Source organism: Varanus komodoensis, unplaced genomic scaffold, assembly GCF_004798865.1.
Source record: "Varanus komodoensis strain SLA01 unplaced genomic scaffold, ASM479886v1 scaffold42, whole genome shotgun sequence".
NCBI classification, from domain to species: domain Eukaryota; kingdom Metazoa; phylum Chordata; class Lepidosauria; order Squamata; family Varanidae; genus Varanus; species Varanus komodoensis.
In genome coordinates, this window is record NW_025335972.1 from 8,462,662 (window position 1) to 8,487,725 (window position 25,064).

Below are 25,064 nucleotides of genomic sequence, written 5' to 3' on the forward strand. Positions count from 1 at the left end.
GCTGCACAGGCTCAGCAGGAGGGGAGAGGATGCACGATCATGTTGACTGCCTGAGCCATTGCCCTATTCCATAGCGCAACCTGGGCATCAGCAAGAGCACCCACCATATCAGGCAGATAATCCCCATAGCCCTTTGGAAACCTTCAGGATCCATCAGACTCCAGGGTCGGATCATTCTAATTGATCCTTCACCCTTGCAGAGAGGAAAAGGAGGCAACAACCTAAACTTGACCAGGTCTGATCATGACAATGGGGTAGATGTCCCACCACTATGGAACCAGCATCCTCATGCTCCATTGAGAAAACAAGGTCTGGAGTGTGGCCTTTCTCATGTATTGCACCAATGATATGCATGGTTGTCATGGCAGCTATGAGGTCCTCAGCTGCTCCAGATAAGGAGGCCTCGGCATGAAAATTGAAGTCCCCAAGGACTAAGATCCTGGGGAACCTCAAAACTAGATCTGAGACCAACTCTGTCAGCTGTGGCAGGGAGACTGATAAAGTGCAGTAGGGTGGAAGGTACATTAACAGAATCCCCAATCTGTCTTGGGAGCCCAACACACAATATAAACATTCTAGACCTTCACCCGAGGGGGCAGCTTGAGGACTAGAATACTAGAAACAAATCAGTTAGCATGAATGTTTTTAATGTATTGGTACAAAGAGGGCTGTTGAGAAAGGATTTACCATGCCCCCTTTTTTCACAGCCAAAGACCAGCTGAGATTATGAAATCAATCAAACTAGGCTTAGCTTATTTTATCAAGGTTTACCCTGATCTCTCAGCAAAAAGTTGCACAGTCACTGCCTTATTGCCTGTGTAACTGCAGATGGTGAAGGCAGCAACGTGCTACCAGTAACAAGAGGCCCTTCCTTTCATGCCTATTAAGTGGGTGCTTTCCCAGCTCAAATCTTTATTTACTTTGAACCTTATTTGAGCCATTGGACACATTGCACAAAATAAGGTAGGTGAATTTTGGATTTTGCTACTTCAGACTGTAGCCTAGGAGAGTTTTGTCCTTTTTTTGAATGCTCCTTCATGTAGAAAGTTCTACATACATAACGAGTTTTGACATCAGGGGGAAAATGATGCTATACCTGTCTCACTGATGTATTAGTTTACTACATGCAGGGAGGTACTTCTTTATATATTAGGATACATTCAAAAATATGCCACCTAACTGAAGTTAGAAGGACCAGAATTATTCTAATGTGTAGTGTCTGTCTGTCTGTCCCCCGTCTGTCCATCCGTCCTTCCTTCCTAGAACATAGTAGACTTAATAAGGTTGACACAGACAACCTATATAATAATTATTATTAGCCCTGTCTTAGGTCAAGCAACCCCTTCATGGCGGAGGGGCTTGTGTAGTGCAATGAAGCTATGAGCTATGCCATGCAGGACCACCCAAGATGGACAGGTCATAGCAGAGAGCTCTGACAAAAAGTGATCCACTGGAGAAGGAAATGGCAACCCACTCCAGTACCCTATCCATGAAAACCCCAAAAGGCAAAAAGATATGACACCAGAAGATGAGTCCCTCAGGTCGGAATGTGTCCAATGTGCTACTGGGGAAGAGCAGAGGGCTAGTACTAGTAGCGCCAGAAAGAATGAAGCGACTGGGTCAAAGCTGAAAGGACACTCAGTTGCGGATGTATCTGGTGGTGAAAGGAGAGTCCGATGCTGCAAAGATCTATACTCCATAGGAACCTGGGATGTAAGATCCATGAATCAAGGCAACCTGGATGTAGTCAAACAAGAGATGACAAGACTGAACATTGACATCTTAGGAATCAGTGAACTAAAATGGATAGGAATGGGTGAATTTAATTCAGATGAACTTCAGGTATACTACTGCAGGCAAGAATCCCTCAAAAGAAATGGAGTAGCTTTCATAGTCAAGAAAAGAGTAGGAAAAGCAGTACTGGGATACAATCACCAAAATGAAAAAGTGACCTTAGTTCGAATCCAAGGCAAACCATTCAACATCACAGTAGTCCAACTCTATGCCCCAACCACTGATGCTGAAGAGACTGAGGTTGACTGGTTCTGTGAAGGCCTCCAACACCTTCTAGAATTAACACCAAAAAAAATGAAGTTGGGCATGATAAAGGACCAAAATGACAGGGACCTAACAGAGGCAGAAGAGATTAAGAAGAGGTGGCAAAATTACACAGAAGAAATATACAAAAAAGCACTTAACGTCCCTGATAACCATGATGGGGTGGTCACTGACCTTCAGCCAGACATCCCGGAATGTGAAGTCAAGTGGGCCTTCAGAAGTCTGAGCAACAACAAAGCTAGTGGAGGGGACAGTATTCTAGCCAAGCTATTCAAAAGCCTAAAGACGATCAACAGCCTCAGATATGCAGATGATATCGCTCTAATGGCAGAAAGTGAAGAGGAACTAAAGAATCTCTTGATGCGGGTGAAAGAGGAGAGCACAAAAGTTGGCTTGAAACTCAACATTAAGAAAACTAAGATCATGGCATCCGGTCCTAACACTTCCTGGCAAATCGATGGGGAAGAAATGGAGGTAGTGACAGATCTTATTTTCTTGGGCTCCAAGATCACCACAGATGGTGACTGCAGCTAAGAAATTAAAAGACGCTTACTCTTTGGGAGGAAAGCTATGGCAAATCTAGACAGCATACTAAAAAGCAGAGGCATCACCCTGCCGACAAAAGTGCATATAGTCAAGGCTATGGTTTTCCCAGTTGCAATGTATGGCTGTGAAAGTTGGACCATAAGGAAGGCTGAGTGTTGAAGAATTGAGGCCTTTGAATTGTGGTTCTGGAGAAGACTTCTGCGAGTCCCTTGGACTGCAAGATCAAACCAGTCAGTCTTAGAGGAGATCAACCCTGACTGAAGGCCAGATACTGAAGATGAAACTCAAATACTTTGGCCACCTAATGAGAAGGAAGGACTCCCTGGAGAAGAGCCTAATGTTGGGAACAATAGGTGGCAAAAGAAGAAGGGGACGGCAGAGAATGAGGTGGCTAGATGGAGTCACTGAAGCAGTCGGCATGAGTTTAAGTGGACTCTGGGAGATGGTGGAGGACAGGAAGACCTGGAGAAATGTTGTGCATGGAGTTGTGGTGGGTCGGACATGACTTCGCAACTAGCAACAACTGCAGATCAAGCAAGGATCAATCTTGTTCCATTGCAATTGCCTCCTTATATCCCGCCTTTGGGCCCTCCTCTTTCCTACAGTTTAGTCTTGTACTTACTTTGGACTGTCCTACTTTATCACCATACAGGAGAAAAGTCCCCCAGGATGGGGCTATCACGGGTGATCAGAGAGGCAACTGGGGCAGGTAGCTATGAGGAAGCACTGGCCCTGCTGTCCTTCCCTGTCGATGAAGTGGCTGAGCAGCTGACCCTGATTGATGCAGTAAGTAAGATTGGGAAGGCCCAGGATTAGAAAGTAGCTCTGGCATGAAATTGTTAATGTGTGGAATAGCTCTCAATCTCCTGGATTCTGTTTCCAACTCTATGGATTAAAATGTAATGGCTGAGAAGAATTGTGGGGCATGGGAGTGATGGTAGCCCCATGCATGCCCTTCATTATCCATCTGCTGAAAGCATATAGGAACTGCACCATGTTTTTCAGCAGCTCCCCAGCTAATATACTGCAGGTCTGCTTATTTAACTAATTATATTTACGTCACCATTTTTCCTGCAAGGGGCCCAAGGCCTCCTCTTTTTCCTCACAAAATGCTTGTGCAGTGGGTTAGACTGAGAATCAGTGACTATTCACAGGTCACCCACCCAGTGAGCTTCATGGCCAAATGGGGACCAGAACCCTGGCAGAGCTCCCAAGACCCAGTCCAACGTTCCGACCACTACACTCTGGCTTATGTGGTGGGACTGCTAGTCCCATTATTTGCTGAGACCTGACTGTGTCTGCTGTGGGTGTCCTGAGTGGCTTTGGGCTGGCCTTCTCCGCTTACTTGCTGCCCTCCTTCTCCAGGATCTCTTTAGAGCAGTGCGCCCCTTCCACTGCCTGGGCTGTGTGTGGTCCCAACGGGTCAAGAAAGAGAATCAGCATGTGTCTCCCAGTGTCCGTGCCACTGTGGCCCAGTTCAATGCAGTCACCAGCTGTGTCATTGCATCTGTGCTTGGAGACCTGACACTGCGCACTGCCCAGCGGGCACACTTGTTAGAGAAATGGATTGCTATTGCCCAGGTGAGTGTGTGTGAGAGATGATGTCTAGTAGTGGGGATAGGTGAATGGGGTGATAAAACCAGGCCAGGAAGAGACTGGCACTGTAGATACAGTCTCACAGTGGAGTGGGCTTTGGAGCAGGAGTCATCCTGGTGTTGAACAGATCAGAAACTGATTTTCTGCTTTCCATTTTTGTGTCACATTTTCTAGATTTCCCTTCCTTCTTGCATGTTCTGTGTATGGCACCTACAATCCCCTAGCTCAGTGGTTCTCAACCTTCTGGGACATGGGGGCTGCATTACAGTGCCCAACGCCTAAAGAGGCCCACATCTTAAATAAAAATGTAACAAAATTATTAAGTTACCAATTTAGATCAGAAGTAAACATCCCAAGGTCAATGAAGAAATGTTAACTTGAATGCAATCCACTTTGGAACAATACTTTACCTAACTACACAAGCTTACCTAGTCAGTGTGATTTTTGTGGCTGTTCTCTGTTAGCCAAGGCACTAATGTCCAAATCAAGGTTTGTGACAGACACACTTAAAATGGCATGCAAATGTTCATCTGTAAGTCTTGACCTACACTTGGATTTCACAATTTTCATATAGGAAGAAGTTTTCTCACAGGTGTATGTGATGCCAAAGACTGTGAACATGCCTGCAAGCAAGTATCTTTTAGTTCATTGTAGTCTGAGAAGTTTGAAAAGATACCTTCACTAACTGGCTTTACAGAAAAGTTTAGTTTTGCTTCAAAGCCTTTCAGTTCAGAGTACATGTCACACAGAAGCTTTCCTTTTCCCTGCAACCTTAGATTCAATGTGTTCAGATGCTCTGTGATATCAGTTAAGAAAGTCAAAAATCCAGCCAGAGTCAGACAACACTTCTTGACCTTTTTCTTTCTACTTGAGAACTTGAGGACATGAACTTCATGATGGACTAAAAAAATGCTTGAGCAGTTTGCCTCTGCTAAGCCACCTGATTTCTGCATGATACAATACATTTTATTTATTTATTTAATTTATTTATTAAAACATTTTTATGCCACCCCATTCGCCGAAGCCATCTCCATATTCTGCATCTATCTCTCAGAGAAAATTTAGAAACTGACAATGAGTAAGGCCATGATGCCTGGTGTAATTAATGCTGAATACAACAATACACATCACAATTTCCTACTTAAGAATCTTACTATACAAGGCTTGCTGATGGATGATGCAGTGAAATTGCATGGGAAGTGTGCCATTTAATTTCAATATCTCTTCAAATTATATTCAGGGGGCACATACACGTCACTGCCTGCCAGCCAAGCCTCAATCATGAGAAGCAAAATGGCAGCCAGGGAGAAGGGAACTTGTCTGGAGGAAGATGTGGAAAGGGGAATCCCATAAACTTCCCTGCTAAGAGATTACTCGTTCCCTCTCAACCAAGGGGCTACTCACGGGCTCCTGCAATCACAGGTGTATGAGAAGAGTCCTTGCTGGAGTGGGTGGGGGAGGAGAGGCAGAAGCAAGCAAGGCAAAAAGTCAGAGCGACCAGCTCTTGTTGAAGAAGGAAGAATGCTTTTGCCTGGAGCAGCAACCTCCCCAGTAGCCTTGGAAGCCACTTGGAGGAGTCTTCATGCATGGAGACTCTAGAAATGTTCAGTATGCAAAACGCTTTGTATCCTTTTTGCAAAAATACCAGGCATTTTACTCCATTTTTCTGGGCTTTATTTTTGCAAAAGCAGGCCAGACATCTCCTGTACCCATCCACACAGTAGCTTTATCTTCCTTACACAGCTCTATAGCCTTCACATAGTAATGCATGGAGAGGGGGAGTAAAAAAAGGTGAGTGGTCCAGGTCCAGGGAAAGGGCCAGTCAGTTCTTCTAATAGCAGCAGTCCTGAGCTCTGGTGGTTAGCAAAGCACCCAGAATGGCCAAAATTCTGGCATGGAAGGGGTTGACAGGAGGTACCTTGGAGACCAGAAGAAACAATGTAGCTATTGTATTTTTTGTAAGAAAGGGACTTGAAAAACAGCAGAAGATGGTGCTGCTTGAGGCAGGAGAGCAGCATGGTGGGTCTGAGGGAAAATGCCTTGAGGGTGATAGAGTAAAGAAGCAGGTTGGAGAGCCACACAAAAACTTGGGGGCTGCAGGTTGTGGATCCCTGGCCTGCTCTAAACCTTGACACCTCAACTCGTTCTTGCCATGGATCCTGTCAGGGAAAGGGCCAGTGGGCTTCTTCTAATAGCAGCAGTAGTCCTGGCAAAATGTGCAACCTGATGCCTGACTACTTTTATCCAAAGGAATGTGTGTACTAATTATGAATGCCAAAGGCACAGATACCATTGCATTTTTTAAAAAAGAAAAGTGAACTTGAGCTGTGTTGATAGCATGAATTCATTATGATGTATCAAAAAGTAATTTCAACGACTGGCTTAAGATGAGGGATTTTAACTGGGTTAAAGATTTTTAGTTTATTAAATGTCTTTTTTTAAATTAAGGGATGGGCATCTGTGGGATGGCCACCTAATGAGAAGGAAGGACTCCCTGGAGAAGAGCCTAATGCTGGGAACAATAGATGGCAAAAGAAGAAGGGGACAGCAGAGGATGAGGTGGCTAGATGGAGTCACTGAAGCAGTTGGTGTGAGCTTAAGTGGACTCCGGGGGATGGTGGAGAACAGGAAGGCCTGAAGGAGTGTTGTCCATGGCGTTGCGATGGGTCGGACGTGACTAGCAACAAGCAACAGCTGTTTGCAGACTTCGTAACTAACAACAATCTGTGGGAGGCATAGGGGCCATCCCCCCCACCCTGCATTCAGCAGGGTGTTCCCACAAAAACTTTGGGGAAAAAGTATGGCAAACTGCTCCACAACACAGATTAAAATTAGCTTGTTTTGAGGTAACTACAGTCCTTTTGGTGTTACAACCACTACTATGGCTGCCCATTTTTAAAGGAAGGGGAGGGGAAGGGGAGGGGGTGAGTGGCATCAGGAGACAGTGGACTGTGTATTGCCCACCACTGTTTTAATAGATCCATCAGTTATTTATTTATTTAAAACTTTTGTATGCCGTCCCTTATGCATGGGATTTCAGGACGGCTTACAAGCTTTAAAATAACTACAATAAAACAGCAGTAAATAACAATTAACCAAAAATGCAATAAATAAGTTAAATAAAAGTGACTGTTAAACATTAATAACAGTTAAATAAAAAGGTTTTAACCTGGTGCTGAAAAGAATATAAACTCGGCACCGCAGAGAAGGCCCTCCTCCGAGTAGATATCTTTTTTACCTCCTTCAGGGAGGGTTCTCGGAGCAGGGCCTCTCCCACAGAGCTTATGGGGCATGAGGGCATATAAGGAAGGAGACGTTCCTTCATGTATTCCGGTCCCAAGCCGTTCAGGGCTTTATAGGTCAAAACCAGCACCTTGAATTGGGCCTGGACTTCAACTGGAAGCCAGTGGAGCTGATAGAGGACCGGTGTTATATGAGAATAATGACCGGTCCCCATTAGCAACCTGGCTGCTATTCTGTACCAGCTGAAATATCCGGACCGTTTTCAAGGGCAGCCCCACGTAGAGCGCGTTAAAGTAATCCAGCCAGGAGGTTATCAGAGCATGAATCACTATTGCTAGGCAGTGTTTGTCTGGGTACGGACGCAGCTTATGGACCAGCCAAAGCTGTAGGAAAGCACTCCTTGCCACCACTGCCACCTGGATTTCCAGTGACAGCTCTGGGTCGAGGAGTACTCCCAAGCTGTGGACCCTGTCCTTTAGAGGGAGTGCTACCCTGTCCAGGACAAGGTCAAAAATCACTTACCTGAAACCTCAATCCGCCCACCAACAGGACTTCCGTCTTCTCTGGATTGAGGCTCAGTTTATTGGCTCTCATCCAGCCCATTACCTCAGCCAGGCACCAGTTCAGTACATCCACTGCCTCACCTGGAGTAGTTGTAAACAAGAGGTAGAGCTGGGTGTCATCAGCATACTGATGAACCACAGCCCAAACCTCCTGATGACCTCTCCCAGAGGTTTCATGTAGATGTTGAAGAGCATGGGGGACAAAATAGAGCCCTGAGGAACCCCATGGCAAAGCTGCTATGGGGCAGAGCTATAGTCCCCCAGCACCACCTTCTGGAATCGGCTGGCCAGGTAGGAGTGGAACCACTGCTATGCAGACCCTCCAACTCCTAATCCGGTCAGTCTATCTAGAAGGATACCATGGTTCATGGTATCGAAAGCCACTGAGAGGTCCAGGAAAAGCAACAGGGATGCACTCCCCCTGTCCCTCTCCCTGCACAGGTCATTGTACAGGGCAACCAAGGCAGTTTCAGTACCAGTCTGAAGCCAGACTGAAATGGGTCCAGATAATCCGTTTCATCCAAGAGTGCTTGGAGTTATCCCGCCACCATCCACTCTAACATGTTGCCCATGTGTTAGTTAAATACAATTAAACACATTCTCAAAACCTCATTATAGGCTTCTTTTTGAAACACTGAAGAAGTGGAAGATAACTTGCAATTTACTAAATAGAAACTATCCTTGTTCAAGCCTAAAGTCCTGTTAATTCCACTTTTTGAGTTATACTACCATAAAATAATATTTATATTGTTACGTAACTAACACACTGGAACTAAAGTAACCCACAGAATAAACTTTTTTTTCCCTTCAAACTCACTCCACCAATTAACATTGGTTTAACCAAATTTACCAATTAAACCAGACAATGCTTGTAGTAATGTATTCTTAATTATTGTGCTTTTTTTTTTTTGCAATTGAAACTTTAATGCGTCCAAGTATCTGCATTTAAACCTTGCTGAGTAACTGCCCCCACCTACTGAAATATTTACCTTTCTGCAAAATGGTGCCCATCTTTTCTAGCGATGCCGGGCCCTACGGAATTTCTCCTCACTGCACGCCATCCTCTCTGCTCTGCAGTCCAATTCCATCTACCGGCTTAAACGTACCTGGGCTGCTGTCAACAGGTGAGGCTTTGCAGGGGATGCAAAAAGAGAGCAGAGATTGGATAGCATAAACAGATCCAATCTTTGCTAGGCTCCTCTTCCTTTTAAGAATTGACTGTAAGACCACAGTGGGTTCAAGGATCTGATCCTTGCTGGGAGAGAGTTCAGTCAGAGATGCTAAGAGACCTCAAGCTCCTCCTGCCCCAAGCAGGCATGGGGCCCATATGACCCACACTGCCACACAGCAGCAGACATGGTGTTCTCCTCTTCCTGCAGGGACACCAGCAGCATCTTCCGAAAACTCTCACAGATCTTCTCTGAAGACAACAATCATTTGAACTGCCGAGAAATCCTGTTGCAGGTAAAGAAGAAAGAACTGTATAAAGAACTGGCCCAGTCCAGACACTCAGTTCCTGGCTTGCTAAAGCACAGTTTAGCTACTCTAAATGAGCAATGAGCCCAAGCTTGCTCCCTCCTTGCTGCTTTCTTCCTCATTGCTTACATTTTATACATAACAGATGCCTGTGATTTAATTAAACCTAGATGTAAGTGCCAATTGCAGAAAAAGGCCAGGGGGTGTGTGTGGGGGGGTAAGGCAGGTCAATGATCCTGAAGCAACCAAATAGCCGGGAGCGGGGGAGACTTTAGCCTCTTGCCCTTGTGTGGCCTCATCCTTGCCCCCCCCCCACCTTCTGCATAGATACAGGTATGTGAGCATGTACTCCTAGCCCACAGGCCTGCAAAGCATACCCCTACCTGACTCAGGGACCTGTGGCCAAGTTATGCTGTGTTTTCTAGGACAACTCTCTCTTGTGGCACATGGGGCACTCATGTGTCTTCCTCCTGGTATGTCCACTGGTCTAGTTCTTGCTTTCGCAAACCTCACTTATGACTATTTTTGTTTTGTTTTTTTGAGGCTTCCTTGTGTTTTTTTTTTTCTGGCAAGCATGTGCCAAACCCATGGTCATTATTGCTCTTTACTGCTTTGCATTCAGCTCTGCCTTCCTTTTCCCACCTTTTCTCCAGTGTGTATGCCACTGCAGCAAAAGTGTACCTTCATTTTTGCCATCTCTGGTAGTCACATGCTAGTGAAGATGGCTTGTGCATAGAAGAAGAGGGAAAGTTGAGAGAGACAGCTTGAATGTGATATACACAGTTCTGGAAAGAATATGTGCCCTGATCTCCTTGGTTTCTTCTTGTTTTCCCATCAGTGCCCTGGTGGAATTTGCTTAAGGCAGCCTCCCCCAACCTGGTGCCCTCCAGAGGTGTGAGACTACAATTCTAGGAATTCTGGGAATTGTAGTCCAGCACCTCTGGAGAGCACCAGGTTGGGGAAGGCTGCTGTGAGAATACATTCCCACTGATGAGAACATGGCTGAGGTCAGATGCAGGGAGGACTTGGGTACAGCTGTTGCAGCAGTGCTATGCCAGGTGAAATCAGTGGGGCCAAAGCAAAGTCGCCATGTATTGAGTGTGGGAGGAGCTTCCCTCGTACGTGTAAGCCATAACCGTGCTGGGTAAATGACAGTATGGCAGCAGTGAGAGAAAACCGCACCTGTGGCAATCCCTGCCTGCCTCTGGGTCCCCTGAAAAGCCCTCTCCTGGATGGCAACCCAATGGAATCCCCTCTGTACATTTTGATTGTGGCACTTCCGATGTTGGCTCAACTTACCCTCCAGTTTGCCTGTACCTCTTCCACAGGGAGAAAGTATGCAAGATCCTTGTGATGGATCCAAGAACCCTCAAATGCCACCTGGGGTATCTTTGAAGATGAGATCCCAGCCCAGGCTAGTGGTAAGAACCTCTCCTCCTCATCTCCTTGCAGCTAGGCAGGCATGCCTGTGGCCTGAGGGGAACTCACATAAGAAGTTCCTTGCCCCCGGAGAAGAAAGGAATACAAGTGCAAGTACCTTCAGGTTCCTTCACTTTGTGCAAAAGTAAAACAGACTCTCCTCACAGAAGCGAAAAGTCCAGCTGCTATTCCTCCAGTAGGCCAACCATTGGAAGCCGTGAGGAAGATACTACTTACAAGAGCTCAAAATAGATGCATAATTCATATGTAATTATTTATTTGTTCATTTAAAATATTTATCCAATGATTCCTCTTTGAAAAGTCCTAAAGTGGTTTCTAGGGGGAAAAAAAGCATTGAAACAATGTAAAACACACTACCGTTAACTAATTACAAGGCTCTGCAAAACAACGCTTGTTGTTGTTAGTTGCAAAGTCACATCCGACCCATCGCGACCCCATGGACAACATTCCCCCAGGCCTCCCTGTCCTCCACCATCCACCGGAGTCCACCTAAGCTCATGCCGACTGCTTTAGTGACTCCATCTAGCCACCTCCTTCTCTGCCGTCCCCTTCTTCTTTTGCCATCTATTGTTCCCAGCATTAGGCTCTTCTCCAGGGAGTCCTTCCTTCTCAATAGGTGGCCAAAGTATTTGAGTTTCATCTTCAGTATTTGGCCTTCTAAAGAGCAGTCAGGGTTGATCTCCTCTAAGACTGACTGGTTTAATCACCTTGCAGTCTGAGGGACTTGCAGGAGTCTCCGCCAGCACCACAATTCAAAGGCCTCAATCCTTTGGCGCTCAGGCTTCCTTATGGTCCAGCCTTCACAGCCATACATTGCAACCGGGAAAACCATAGCCTTGACTATACACACTTTTGTTGGCAGGGTGATGTCTTTGCTTTTTAGTATGCTTTCTAGATTTGCCATAACTTTCCTCCCAAGGAGCAAGCATCTTTTAATTTCTTGGCAGTAGTCACCATCTGCAGTGATCTTGGAGCCCAAGAAAATAAAATCTGTCACTACCTCCATTTCTTCCCCATCTATTTGCCTGGAAGGGAGAGGACCGGATACCATGATCTTAGTTTTCTTAATGCTGAGTTTCAAGCCAACTTTTGCACTCTCCTCTTTCACCCGCATCAAGAGGCTCTTTAGTTCCTCTTGACTTTCTGCCATTAGAGTGATATCATCTGCATATCTGAGGTTGTTGATCTTTGCCATGGCAATCTTAATTCCGACTTGTGATTCATCGAGCCCCGCCTTTTCTCATGATGTCTCTGCATATAATTTAAATAGGCAGGGCGAAGGTATACAGCCTTGCCAAACTCCTTTCTCAAGTTCGAACCAATCAGTGGTTCCACATCCAGTTCTCACTGTTGCTTCTTGACTCGCATATAGGTTTCTCAAGAGACAAATAAGATGGTCTGGTACTTCCATCTCTTTAAGAACTTGCCACAATTTTTTGTGATCCACACAATCAAAGGCTTTAGCATAGTCAATGAAGCAGAAGTAGATGTTTTTTGGAACTCCCTAGCTTTCTCCATGATCCAGCGTATGTTGGCAATCTGAGCTCTAATTCCTCTGTCCCTTCGAAACCCTGCCTGTACTTCTGGTAGTTCTCAGTCCACATACTGCTGGAGCCCAGCTTGTAGGAGTTTGAGCATAACTTTGCTAGCATGCGAAATGAGTGCAGTGGTTCATTAGTTTGAACATTGTTTTGCATTGCCATACTTTGGAATTGGAATATAAACTGACCTTTTCCAATCCTGTGGCCACTGTTGTGTTTTCCAAATGTGCTGGCATATCGAGTGTAGCACTTTTACTGCATTGTCTTTTAGGATTTTGAATAGCTGACCTGGAATGCTGTCACCTCCACTAGCTTTCTTGTTGCCCAGACTTCCTAAGACCCATTTGACTTCACATTCCAGGATGTCTGGCTCAAGGTCAGTGACCACCCCATCGTGGTTATCAGGGGCGTCAAGCTCTTTCTTGTATAATTCTTCTGTGTAATCTTGCCACCTCTTCTTAATCTCTTCTGCCTGTGTTAGGTCCCTGCCATTTTGGTCCTTTATCATTCCCATCTTTGCATGAAACGTTCCCTTCATATCTCCAATTTTCTTGAAGAGATCTCTGGTCCTCCCTATTCTATTGTTTTCTTCTATTTCTTTGCACTGTTCATTGAAGAAGGCATTCTTCTCTCTTCTAGCTATTCTCTGGAATTCTGCATTCAATTGGGTTTTTCTTTCCTTTTCTCTCTTGCCTTTCCCTTCCCTTCTTTCCTCAGCTATATGTAAAGCTTCCTGAGACAGCCATTTTGTTTTCTTGCATTTCTTTTTCTTTGGGATGTTTTTAGTTGCTACCTCTTGTACAATGTTGCGAATCTCCGTCCATAGTTCTTCAGGCACTCTGTCTATCAGATCTAGTTTCTTAAATCTATTTGTCACCTCTACTGTATATTCATCAGAAATATGATTTAGGTCATACCTGAGTGCCCTAGTGCTTTTCCCTACTTTCTCCAATTTAAGCCTAAATTTTGCAACAAGAAGCTCATGATCTGAGCCACAGTCAGCTTCTGGTCGATGTTCAGTCTTGTCATCTCTTGTTTGACTACGTCCAGGTTGCCTTGATTCATGGATCTTACATCCCAGGTTCCTATGGAGTATAGATCTTTACAGCATTGGACTCTCCTTTCACCACCAGATACATCCGCAACTGAGTGTCCTTTCGGCTTTGACCCAGTCGCTTCATTCTTTCTGGCGCTACTAGTACTAGCCCTCTGCTCTTCCCCAGGAGCACATTGGACACCTTCCGACCTGAGGGGCTCATCTTCCGGCATCATATCTCTTTGCCTTTTGGTACTTCCCATGGGGTTTTCATGGCAGAGGTACTGGAGTGGGTTGCCATTTCCTTCTCCAGTGGATCATGTTTTGTCAGAGCTCTCTGCTATGACCTGTCCGTCTTGGGTGCCCCTGCAGGATATAGCTCATAGCTTCATCGAGCTACACAAGCCCCTTCACCTCGACAAGGCGAATGAAGGGGAAAACAAGGTTTAAAACAACTTAATATGTTAATGGTTGGGAAAGCCAAAGCAAATGCACACGTGCACAGCCATCACAGAAAGCCCAGGATGGTCAGAGCTTGGCAGATTGTAGCAGGGAGGCTGGAGGGAGGGCACCTCACCACAGATGGCCCATGGCCTTGTCGCTGCCAGATGGGAATCTCCAGGACATCACATGGGCAGCAAGGTGTCTCCTGAAGGCCAGTGTGGATTGAGGGGTCTGTATGGGGAAGTGATTTTTCAGGTAAGTCTGAAGAAGTGTGAGAGAAGTGAGGTGGAATTACCCCAAGGGGAGAACCACCACACACCAGGCAATGAGGATGTCATGGAGGCCTCTGGTCTGTGGCCTAGCATGTCCCTTGACTTGTTGGAAACTAGTACCCTCCTTTGCACAGACCATTATTTGACAAAATATCTTTATTCTCCAACACACTCTCAGTAAGCACAACCAACAAAGAATGATTCTCAGCATGCACAGAACAGTTTGTTGAACCCAATCTAGCAACTACTCTGCGAACCCTCCTTTTGAGTATCCCTGAGCCCCTCCCTCTGGGAGGGCCCCTTTGGAAGAGGGAAAACCTTTTCTTTGTATGTTGCCCCTCTGGTTGACTAGCCCTTCTCTCCTGATGCTGTGTCATGGAATCAAGATTCATACAAGGCATGTGTGGCTTCTGGAGCTCCAGTTCCATGACACAGATAAGCCCTTCTGCCTTCTCCATTTTAATACCTCAAGGCTCCATTTCCCAGGACCCCTCCTCCCCATCTGAAGAATCTGAGTCTCCCCGGCCTTGATGAAACACATGCCAAGAACAACTGCCTCTTTTTTTCACAGCAGTACCTTACAGGTCACTCTAAGATATCTCATCAGAAGCAAGGGCCATGGTGTTCAAAGGCACTTAGAAACATAGAAACAGAGCAAGTTAGAAGGGGCCTCCCAGGCCATCTAGTCTGACCCCCAGCTCCAGCCGGCTCTGCTCAAAACATGCCCACTATGTGCATGTCTAGCCTATCCTTGAACACCTTCCCCGATGGGGCCTCAACCACCTCCCATGGAAGCCCATTCCATACCCTTGGGGTCCTAACTGTCAGGAAGTACTTCCTGGCATCTAAATTGAACCTTGGTTTCCTGAGCTTCACTCCATTGGAGCTCATCCTGCCTTCCTCTGCAGGGGAGAAAAACTCTACCCACCTCCGTGTGACAGCCCCTCATATACCAACAGACATGTCGCCAACAGATCCCCTCGGAGTCTCCTCCAGGCTGAAGAGACCCAGTTCCCTCAGTTTCATCTCATACAGCATCCCCTGCAAACAGGCCACCAACCTTGTGGCCCTATGCTGCACTGACTCTAACCTGGCTATATCCTTCCTGTAACGAGGGGCCCAAAACTGAACACAATACTCTAGTTGCGGGTGCACCAGAGTCGTATAGAGTGGTAGTAATACCTCTCTCGATATAGAAGCCATGCTTCTGGCTATGCAACCAAGGGTGGCATTCGGCCTCTTGACCACCGCATCACACTGCTGACTCATGTTTAGCCTGCAGTCAACCAGCACCCTGAGGTCCCTTTCACAGGTGCTGCTCTCCAGCCAGTTCTCCCCTAACCTGTACTTATGACAGCTATTCCTATGCCCCAAGTGCAAGACCTTGCACTTATCCACATTGAACGCCATCCTCTTGTCTCCTGCCCACTTCCACAGTCTGTCCAGATTCTTTTGGATCTGGAGTACCTGCTCCTCAGTTGTGGCCAGTGCCCCAGTTTTAGTATCGTCTGCGAATTTGATCAGCAGACTGTTCATCCCTTCTTCCATGTCATTGATGGAAAGATTAAACAGGAATAGCCCCAGTACTGAGCCCTGGGGGATCCCTCTTGTCACTGGCCACCATTCTGATGATTCCCCACTAATGGTTACCCTCTACTTTCGGTCAGTCAACCATGCCCTGATCCATTGGACAGTGCATTGGTCTATCCCAAAACTCCTCAGTTTCTAAACCAGGATATCATGGGACACTTTGTCAAAGGCCCTGCTGAAATCCAGATAAACCACATCCATTGCATCCCCTCCATCTAGCCACCTGGAAACCTTGTTGTAGAATACCACAAGGTTCGTCTGGAAGGACCTGTTATTGCAGAAACTGTGCTGTGTGGCCGCCAGCCTCCCTTCCCTATCTAGCGTCACTAGATCTCTCACTTTTATGAGCTTTTCCATTGTTTTTCCTACAATGGACGTAAGGCTAACTGGTCTGTAATTCCCCATGTCCCTTCTACTACCCCTTTTGAAAATTGGGGCCACTGATGCCACCTTTCAGTACTCTGGAACTTCACCCATTCTCCACGAGGCCTCAAAAATGGGGGCCAGTGGATGTGAGAGAACCCCTGCCAACTCTTGAAGTACTCTCAGGTGTAACCTGTCAGTACAAACCCTGGTGCCTTTGTAATGTCCAATGCCCTGAGAAGCCCCTCAACTTCTAGGGGGTGGGGTGACTCTAATCTAAGTCCCCGGCCTCATTCAATCTCCCATGTGGCTCTTCCAGGTGTATCTCATAGAATACCTTTGCACAAGCCAATTTTAAGTGTTTTCAGCAGAGTATGTGCTACCGCTTGCTCCTATAATTTATTCCTCATAGCCCTGTCCCAATTTTGCATGCAAATTAGTGCTTTGCCACTGAATGATCTGAAATTACCATGATGTCCTTTAAGATCAATTAACTAATTTTGACAAAGTTTGTTGCAGCTCTTTGCATTCACCTCTTCTCTTTCACAATGAGCAAGATGCCATTTTTTAAGTTGAATGTGAACCTGCATCCACTTTCCAATTTGCCAGTCCTCACCAAGATCTTACTGAAGCTTTGTTTCCTCTTTCTACCAACTATCTTTGCCCTGGGTTTGCACACATCTGCCTCTTTTGCAATCTGTTGTTGCGGTGAGTTGGCTAGTGGGAAAGTTTGGGCAGTGGGGGAACCCACAACCATACAGTGAAAACACAGTATTCTTCTCCAGTTGGGCACCATGGTGTACTGATAATGCATGATCTCTGATGGGATTTGAATTCAGATGGCAGGGTGGTCATTGGGCAAGAAAAGAGCTGAGTAAATAAATCAGTCTGGTTTGTTTCAGGCTCCCACCATCCCATATCTTGGTACCTTTTTAACCGATCTGATCATGCTGGACACAGCCCTGCCAGATTTTGTGGAGGTGAGCATCTTTGGGAGTGAGTACACCCACTGTGTTTCCCATGTTGATTGAGCACCCAGTGCAAAGTGCAAATCAGAAGTTATTCCTCTTGCTCCCTAGAGACTGGGCATGGGGATATTTAGGTTGATTTCTCTATTACGCTTCATGTGGCTTGAAGTAGAGAAGGACCATTTCCTGGGTTTCTTTGGCTTTGATGTTATGATGTCTCAAGTGGTGGGAGATGGCCTAAGAAATGGCTCATATTACTACCAAAGACAGAAAATCCAAATGACCACACAAAGTTTCCTTCTTGGAGTCAGACTTACGTGGACCATTTTCATCTACATCTACCTTGTTGCATTTGATGAACTGACCTCCATTTCATGAAAGCTTAATGACACAATACAATTTCTGCTATTTAATATGTCACAAGGTGAATCTGTCAAATTCTGTGCAATTCAAATTCTGTGGAATTCTGTGCAATTCTGTGCAATTCAGTTTCTCATTTTTCCAGCTTTCAGCCTGGTTTGTCTTGTTTCTGCACCATTCTGTCCAAATAAAGTTTGGACTTTATTTGGAAACTTCTACATAAACTATTTTGTGCACACTTCTCTTACTGTATGCATTTTTCTGTATGCATTTTTCAAATATACATTGTTGTGTGGCCTTTTTGCTAAAAGTACACATTTTGTAAGCTGTTTCTCATATATGTGCCTGTTCACCATTGTGCACATTTTGCACACTTTTTATAGATATGGTTTTTGTGCACACAATCCCCTAACATAGTGCATTTGTGTGTGCAGTTTTTGAGTGGATACCTGTAGTGCAATATTTTGAGAAGTTGTGGATTTTTGTGAGCAGCTTTGTTCCTGTTTGGCAGGTGTGAATTTGATAGATTTGCATTAAGATTTGAAAGGAAAGGATTTTTCTCCAGTCTCTACAAAAGGCTCTTCCTTGACTGCCCAGGGAAGGTTATGCAGGTCTCGGTTCTTTTATCTGAGCTCCTTAACTGGAGATCCTGGAGACTGAGGCAGAAGCCCTCTCTTCTGCATGCAAAGACTGTGCTCCACTGTTGAGTTATGGCCCCTGTGGTGATGGCATCCCCCCAGCTCTTGCAGACTAATTGCCATGGGGAAATTCTACTTCAGGAAACAGAACCTCTCAGGTATGCTCTGCTCACAGCATTATCAAGGTCAGAATCAAGCTTCATGTGCCCAGTGGATGATTTCTAATACAGCAGTCTCAGTTTAAGGCCCGAGAAGGTTTTGCACAGGCCTTGGATGCTGCTGCCCCCAATACCACTGCTTGGGGTGGCCACCTTCCCCTGCCCTGTGGTAGGGCTGGCTCTGAAGAGTGTAAGGCAGCCTGGTGCACTTTCAATGCTTTAGGTTTCCAGCTCCCAGGATTCCTGGAATGTTTGGTATTCTCAGGCATAAACAGAAAACCCCAGGCACCATTGCTAAGTAGGCTACAATGCAACCCAAAACTAACAATCCTGCATCTCTATTACAATACTAGGTGAATTCTTTTATCCTAATCAGTGCAATGAGTCCTCCCATACATACATATATATTGTTATCTCTCCTTTTTCCTTTTCTTTCTTCTTTTTAAAAATTCCCCATATCTATATCTTGTAGGTTTTCTCACTATTCTTCCTTTAGATATAATTACTAGTTTTTCCTCTAATTTCACCCTTCTAAAATCATTCTGTTCTCATTTCAGTTTCACTTCCACGATCTTCTTTCTCAGTCTCCTTATTATGGCTTTCTTTAGACATCCTTTAAACTTTGTGCAAATCCTTTCTATTTCTTCTGTACAGCCTTGTATCCTTTCACCACACATGATCTAAGAGTTTGATGATGTTCAGTTACTTTTGCAGGTTGCCAGCTCCACCTTTTTTGAATGGTAACTCTATCTCCTACTTTTGATGATGGCAAATACTTGGCCATTTAATCATCATATTTCTACATTTTCTGCTCCTTTGCTTGAGACATCTCCCAGTTGCAGCAGTGATTTCACTACAAGTGACCTTGCTCTCAAACATCCTCACATTAGCGATTGTTCGGAAGACTATTTCTCTAAGAAAGATGCATTTCTAAGTTTTAATAGCCAAAGGTATGGATTTGTATTCTCCAAGCAACTCTTCATTAAGGTCTGCTGAAATGTTTGGATCATTCTTTCAGCCAATCCATTTGATCTTGCATAATATGGACCAGATGTAACATGTGAAAAATCCTATTTGTCACACACATTCTAAACTCCTTAGAGTTAAACTGAGGACCATTATCAGTTATTATAGTTTCAGGTATACCATGTCTTAACAAATACAGATCTACAATGCATAATCAAACTAAGATGCAAAATCAAATCAAAATATAACCAAACTCCTTGGAGAACAGTAATAGGAGCAGAAGTATCAGAAGACACTCTGCTCCAATAGAACCACTAGAGCTAAGTAACTGGTTTCAGCCACTGGAAGATGAGACTAGTAGATAACCTGCGAAGGAAGAATTACAAGGTAAATCTGTGCCACAAGAAGCATGAAACAGAAAGCTCCCAAGAAAAAGAAAAGTACTCATTGTGGGAGATTCCTTGTTGCATGGGATTGAAACCCAAGTGTCATGATACCCCATGGACTTGCCAGGTCTGCTTTCTCTCTGGAGCTTGGATTAGAACTATGTCTGAAAGATTGCCAAAGCTCATAAAGCCTACCTATCTCTTTCTTTTAATCCACATGGGAACAAATGATACCACCAAACTATAAAGAAACCACATCAGATGTTGAAGCTTTGCAAAGGAAACTCAAGAACTTTTGGGTCTTCTTATCCATCCTCCTCGTACTTGCAAGAGAAATAGAAAGGGAAAAGATGATATTCCAGGTGAACAACTGGCTATGAAGATAGTACTAACATGAGAGATTTGAATTCTGGAACCACAGACTACAGTATTTGGATGCCAGAGTACTAGCATGGGATGGATGGCACCTCACCAGAGCTGGAAAGAATATGTTTGGCCACAGCAGAAGAATTGCATCAGGAGGGCTTTAAACTGAGTCTTACTGGGGAGGAAGAAATGGACTTGGGGGCAGCTGGAGATGAAGGCACATGCAGAGTAAGATAGAGTTCTGCTTGCACTGCAAAATAGTTCTCATAATAATGCACAAAAGAGGCCAGATCATAAAACACATGGATTTCATTGTCTATGTTGTGAGGTTGGCGCTCCTTCCAAACAAAAGCAATCACTCCAGTTGATACTGCAGAAGTCTTTATTCGACACAGTATTACAGTTATAGGAAGTTGTCGTCTCTTTCTGAATAAGTTCAACTCGCATGGTGCTTTTGAACTCTCCTGGGACACCCCTCCATGGGTGGGTCACTCCAACTTCTCTCCCTGTGTTGCTCAATCAATCTTGATTCTAATCGTCCCACTCTGCACATGCGTCTCTGGGAACGAGCATCCTCGATTGCCTCAACAACGTTATCTCCTACAATCCCACCCTCCATATCTTCAGCTGGTGCAATTGTTTCCTCCACAACCGCCAAATTGGTTTCTGCATGTTGTACAGTTTTGGCATCTCCTTGAATTTCCTTATCCTCTGAACTTCCATTCCCATCGTTGGTGCCGCTGGGGAGTGAAGCTTATTCCAGTCGAACATCCTCCTCAATCCTCTGGTTCTCATGGGAACTTTCTTCCTCTTGTACGCATGCTTAGGACACTTCTGAGTCAGTGCACATGACAGTCCATTATGCTAATGCCCAGAGTATGGTAAACAAATGCAATGAACTTGAACTCTTAATAAATGAAGGTAAATATGACTTGATAGGTACAGTGGTACCTCGGCTCACAAATACCTCAGTTCATGACCAAATGGGGTCACGAACAAAAATTTCATAAAAATTTAGACCCAGGTCACAAACTCCACATTGGGTGGCGACCGCAATCGCAGCCATCCGCCCCCCCCCCCCGAGTGGGGAGATGGCCACGATCATGCTGGGGGCTGAGATGGCCAAGATTGCGCCTGTCATTCCTGCATGAGTGCACCCATGATTGTGCCTGTTTTTCCTGCAGGAGCACAACCGCGATCTCAGCCATCTCCCCCGCAGCACGATCGCACCCATCTCTATCACATACACCTTCTGACCAGAGGGTCTCATCTTCCAGCGTCATATCATTTTGCCTTTTGGTACTATCCATGGGATTTTCATGGCAAGGATACTGGAGTGGGTTGCCATTTCCTTCTCCAGTGGTTCAGCTTTTGTCAGAGCTCTCTGCTATGACCTGTCCGTCTTGGGTGCCCCTGCACGGCAGAGCTCATAGCTTCATTGCACCTCACTTGTTACCTCTCCCCCATTTGAGAAGGTACTGTCAATGAGCACTCTTTGAGTCTGATTCTGCAGTTCTGTGGATCCACCAGATGGTTGTTCCATCTAGCCCACTTTTGGCTAGTTGGGGCACTTGGTGAAGATAAGAAGTCAAGATATACTATGTCCACAGCAGAATTTGTTCTTCAGGAATCCATGTTGGCTTCCAGCAATTGCTGCATGGCTTTCAAGGTGTTTGCAGACATGACATGGATACATTTTGGAGGACTTTCATTCATAGGGTCTCCATAAGTTGGAGTTGACTTGATGGCACATAACACACACCAGTACCAATCTGAAAATTTACATGCTTATTCTTTATTTTCAGATATATAGCCCACTTGTCTTCCAATTTATTAGATGTTAAAGTCTGAATGAACGTATCTTGCAAATCTTCCTCTTCGAGCATACAGATATTCTTATGAACAAACGTAATATCCTTGGTTTCAGAAGCATAGAAACAGAGCAAGTCAGAAGGGGCCTCCTGGGTCACCTAGTCTGTCATGAGCTCTAGCCAGCTCTGCTCATGACATGCCTACCATTTTACACATATTTGCAAAACAATGAGATCTTCCAGATTTTCTACATTATTTTCCATATGCAGGGCATTGTCTTATCTTACAGTTGTTATATCTGGAGCAAAACTTGAAGCAATACTTGAAACAGATTTTGCACATTTCTCATTAGGCAGCTGAATTTTCTTTTTAATGCTCTCTGGTTTTTTTTTTTTTTTTAATGTATTTGTCTTTCTATTGATCCAAGTGCCTTTAATGGCTTTACAGTAACTTCTACTGCTTTAGGGATATCTGCAACTTTTTCTAAGGTCAAATCAGCTTCCCTCAGCAGCCCTGCTGGGAGATTATCTGATCTTATTCTGCAAATTATTTGATCCTTAATCAGGGGCTCACACAGTTGCTTAACTCACAGGACTGTGCCAGCAACTTCAAATCAGTCACTTAAGACTCAGTAATTTCTTGCTCTTTCTGTGCTCTTGAAAAGAATGTGTGTCTTTCTTATGTAACATTTCTTTTAGGTGCACGATATAAGTCAAACTTAGCAAAATCTGTATCTTGTCTGCTTCTTCATCAAACTTGAAAGTATTATATATTTCTTTTGCCTCTTCTCTTGCCTCATGCAGGAATAAGACAACCTGAAGCTACTCACTTTTCTTATCAGCTCCACTAGCTATGCAATATAATTCAAGTCCTTGCTTCCACTTTCTCTAATATTCAGCCACATTTAAGAGAGCAGGACTGGGACACAAGCAATCTGGTTCTAGTCCCCACTCGGCTATGGAGCTTCCTGGGTAACTTTGGGCCAGTCACAGACTCTCAGCCCAGTCTCTCAACCATCACTGGGTTGTTGTTGTGAGGGTAAGATCAAGAGGAGGAAGAGAATTATGTAAGCTGCCTTGAATTTCTTGAAAGGAAAAAAGACGGATTTAACTGTAATAATAAAATAACAGTTAATAAGTAAGCTGCAATATAACACAAAACTAACAACCTGCCTGCACATTACAATACCAAGCCCTTTTATCCTAATCAGTGCAATGCTCAAACAAGTCCTCCTGTACAGCACAAACGAACGACAAACATACGTCATCACAAACCACAGCCAGCATGAACAAGGGCCAGGCCTGCCCTGAATGTTGTCTAAACATCTGGTTTGGGAAGGGTAAGCCTTGGCCACCTTTGAGTGTGTGTGTGTGTGTGCGCAACACTGCCAGGCAAGTTGGCTGGCTCAAACACAACAGTGACCCTGTTTGTGACCTGTTGTTTGGCTCACTACCTCTGTGTCTCTGTTTTCCTCATTCCACAGGGCAACCTCATTAATTTTGAGAAGAGGCGCAAGGTAAGTTGCAAGTGGAAATGCCACAGGTGGGGTGGGGTGGGGTGGGGTGGGGTGAGGCAGCAGCGTCTTTTAGGTCTGCATCCGGCTCTGGGAGTGGGGTGAAGGCAAGGAGACATGGAACCGTGTGGGAGATTTGTGGCCTGTCCAAACTGCAGGCCTGTCCAAACCCTGCCTGCCCACCCACCCCACTGCTTTGCCTCTCTTCACCACCTCCAGGAAGGAGCAATACTGTCCCAGATCCAGCAGCTGCAGGAGTCATGTAAGGGCTACAACATCTGCCCCAATCCGTCCTTCCATGTTGCTTTCCACCACCAGCAGCAGCTTTCTGAGGAGCAGAGGTAGGAAAGGGTCAAGGTGCTCTGCTGGGGATGGAAGAATTGCCGGGATCCTGTAGGGAGTGTGGTGGATGAAAAGCACTAGCATAATCTTCCCCAACCTGGTGCCCTCCAGATGTGTTGAAGTGCAAGCCCCATTATTCCCAAATAGCTAGGCAAAGGAAGGTCAGAGAAGCTTGCTGAGAATAGTCTAAGCCACTGGAAAGGCATGCATTTAAACAATAAATTATTGGGGGGGGGTCACAAATTGGGAGGGACTGGATACCACATTGGGTACCATGGCAGGTGTCTGGGTCACACTCTGCCATGGAGTCACCTTTCCCTGGACTGCAGCTGTAGAATGTCTGCAAATACTAAAATTTGACTGTCAAGTACAGAGATAATTTGCTGGGAAGAGCAAACAAACAAATAATGGTTCATCTCCCATTTTTTAAAATACAAAATTCACCTGTTACACAACAACCATCTCTGTCCTTAGGTGGAACATGAAAGGAGAGAAAAACTAGACAGTCTGTATATTAACAAAGCTGTTGCCTGAGTTAAAAAAAAACCCAATGGAAGCTAAATTGGGTGGTTACCTAATAGCTGGAGAGGATATACGTTCCAAGAAGCAAGTCCTCACTTCAGTCAATAAAAGATCATCTTACTCCAGTGTAGGCAGTGTGTGGAGAGGTGTACATGCATGTAGTCAGTGGACAGTCGGGCAGACGTGGACATAGCATGGGTCTCTGCTCTCCCGCTACAGCTACCGGATCTCCCGTGTGATTGAGCCACCCGCTGACTCCTGCCCCAGCTCACCAAAGCTGTACCGCAGCCTGACGAAGCGCTTCAGTTCGTAAGCCAGCCCTCCGGTGTTTGGGTGATAGGATGCACCGACCACAGCGACTTCTTCGCAACTTGGTCTCTTTTGCTTGACCTCTGATCCTGCTCCTGTTATGATGGCATCAGGCATCCATCCAGTAATCTCCTGCCCCTCGAGAACTTCGTGCTGCTCTTGAGGGAGAAGGCAGTGGAAGCGCAGGGGACCTGGGCATTGTCTGCCCACCCCAGAACCTTCCTTTTGGGGTGTCCAGGCATAACATTGCTTTTGTGGTTGTGTCTACCTTGGATAAAACTTGTAAATTGATGGTCTTGTCAGAGAAGGGAGGCAAGCTCCTAGCTGAAGGACAAGGTAGGGAGTGGGATGGCTAGAACCACAGCAGGGGATGACAGCCAGCAAGGACAACTCAGAGGAGCCTCCAGATCCAGAGATGTGATGCCTCTGAAAGCAGGCACTGGTGCTGGGGGACAAATGGCCGAGGGGGCATTTATTTCTTCATGCCTAGACTGTTGGCTTTCTAGGGGAACCTGGAGAAATGGGACACTGGACTCGGTGGACTCATCCAAGTCTG

General features: G+C 45.4%; 1 protein-coding gene across 1 annotated transcript in view; it reads left to right on the top strand.

Annotated features, from left to right (window-relative positions):
* RGL3 (ral guanine nucleotide dissociation stimulator like 3) overlaps positions 1-25,064 on the top strand; it is a 44,451-nt gene that overhangs the window by 11,599 nt on the left and 7,788 nt on the right. Inside the window, exons 6-13 of the mRNA XM_044443441.1 lie at positions 3,257-3,390; positions 3,970-4,185; positions 9,027-9,130; positions 9,386-9,470; positions 17,071-17,148; positions 23,306-23,338; positions 23,555-23,676; positions 24,419-24,508. Of these exons, the coding sequence (XP_044299376.1) occupies positions 3,257-3,390; positions 3,970-4,185; positions 9,027-9,130; positions 9,386-9,470; positions 17,071-17,148; positions 23,306-23,338; positions 23,555-23,676; positions 24,419-24,508 (862 nt within the window). The remainder of the gene's footprint in view (positions 1-3,256; positions 3,391-3,969; positions 4,186-9,026; positions 9,131-9,385; positions 9,471-17,070; positions 17,149-23,305; positions 23,339-23,554; positions 23,677-24,418; positions 24,509-25,064) is intronic.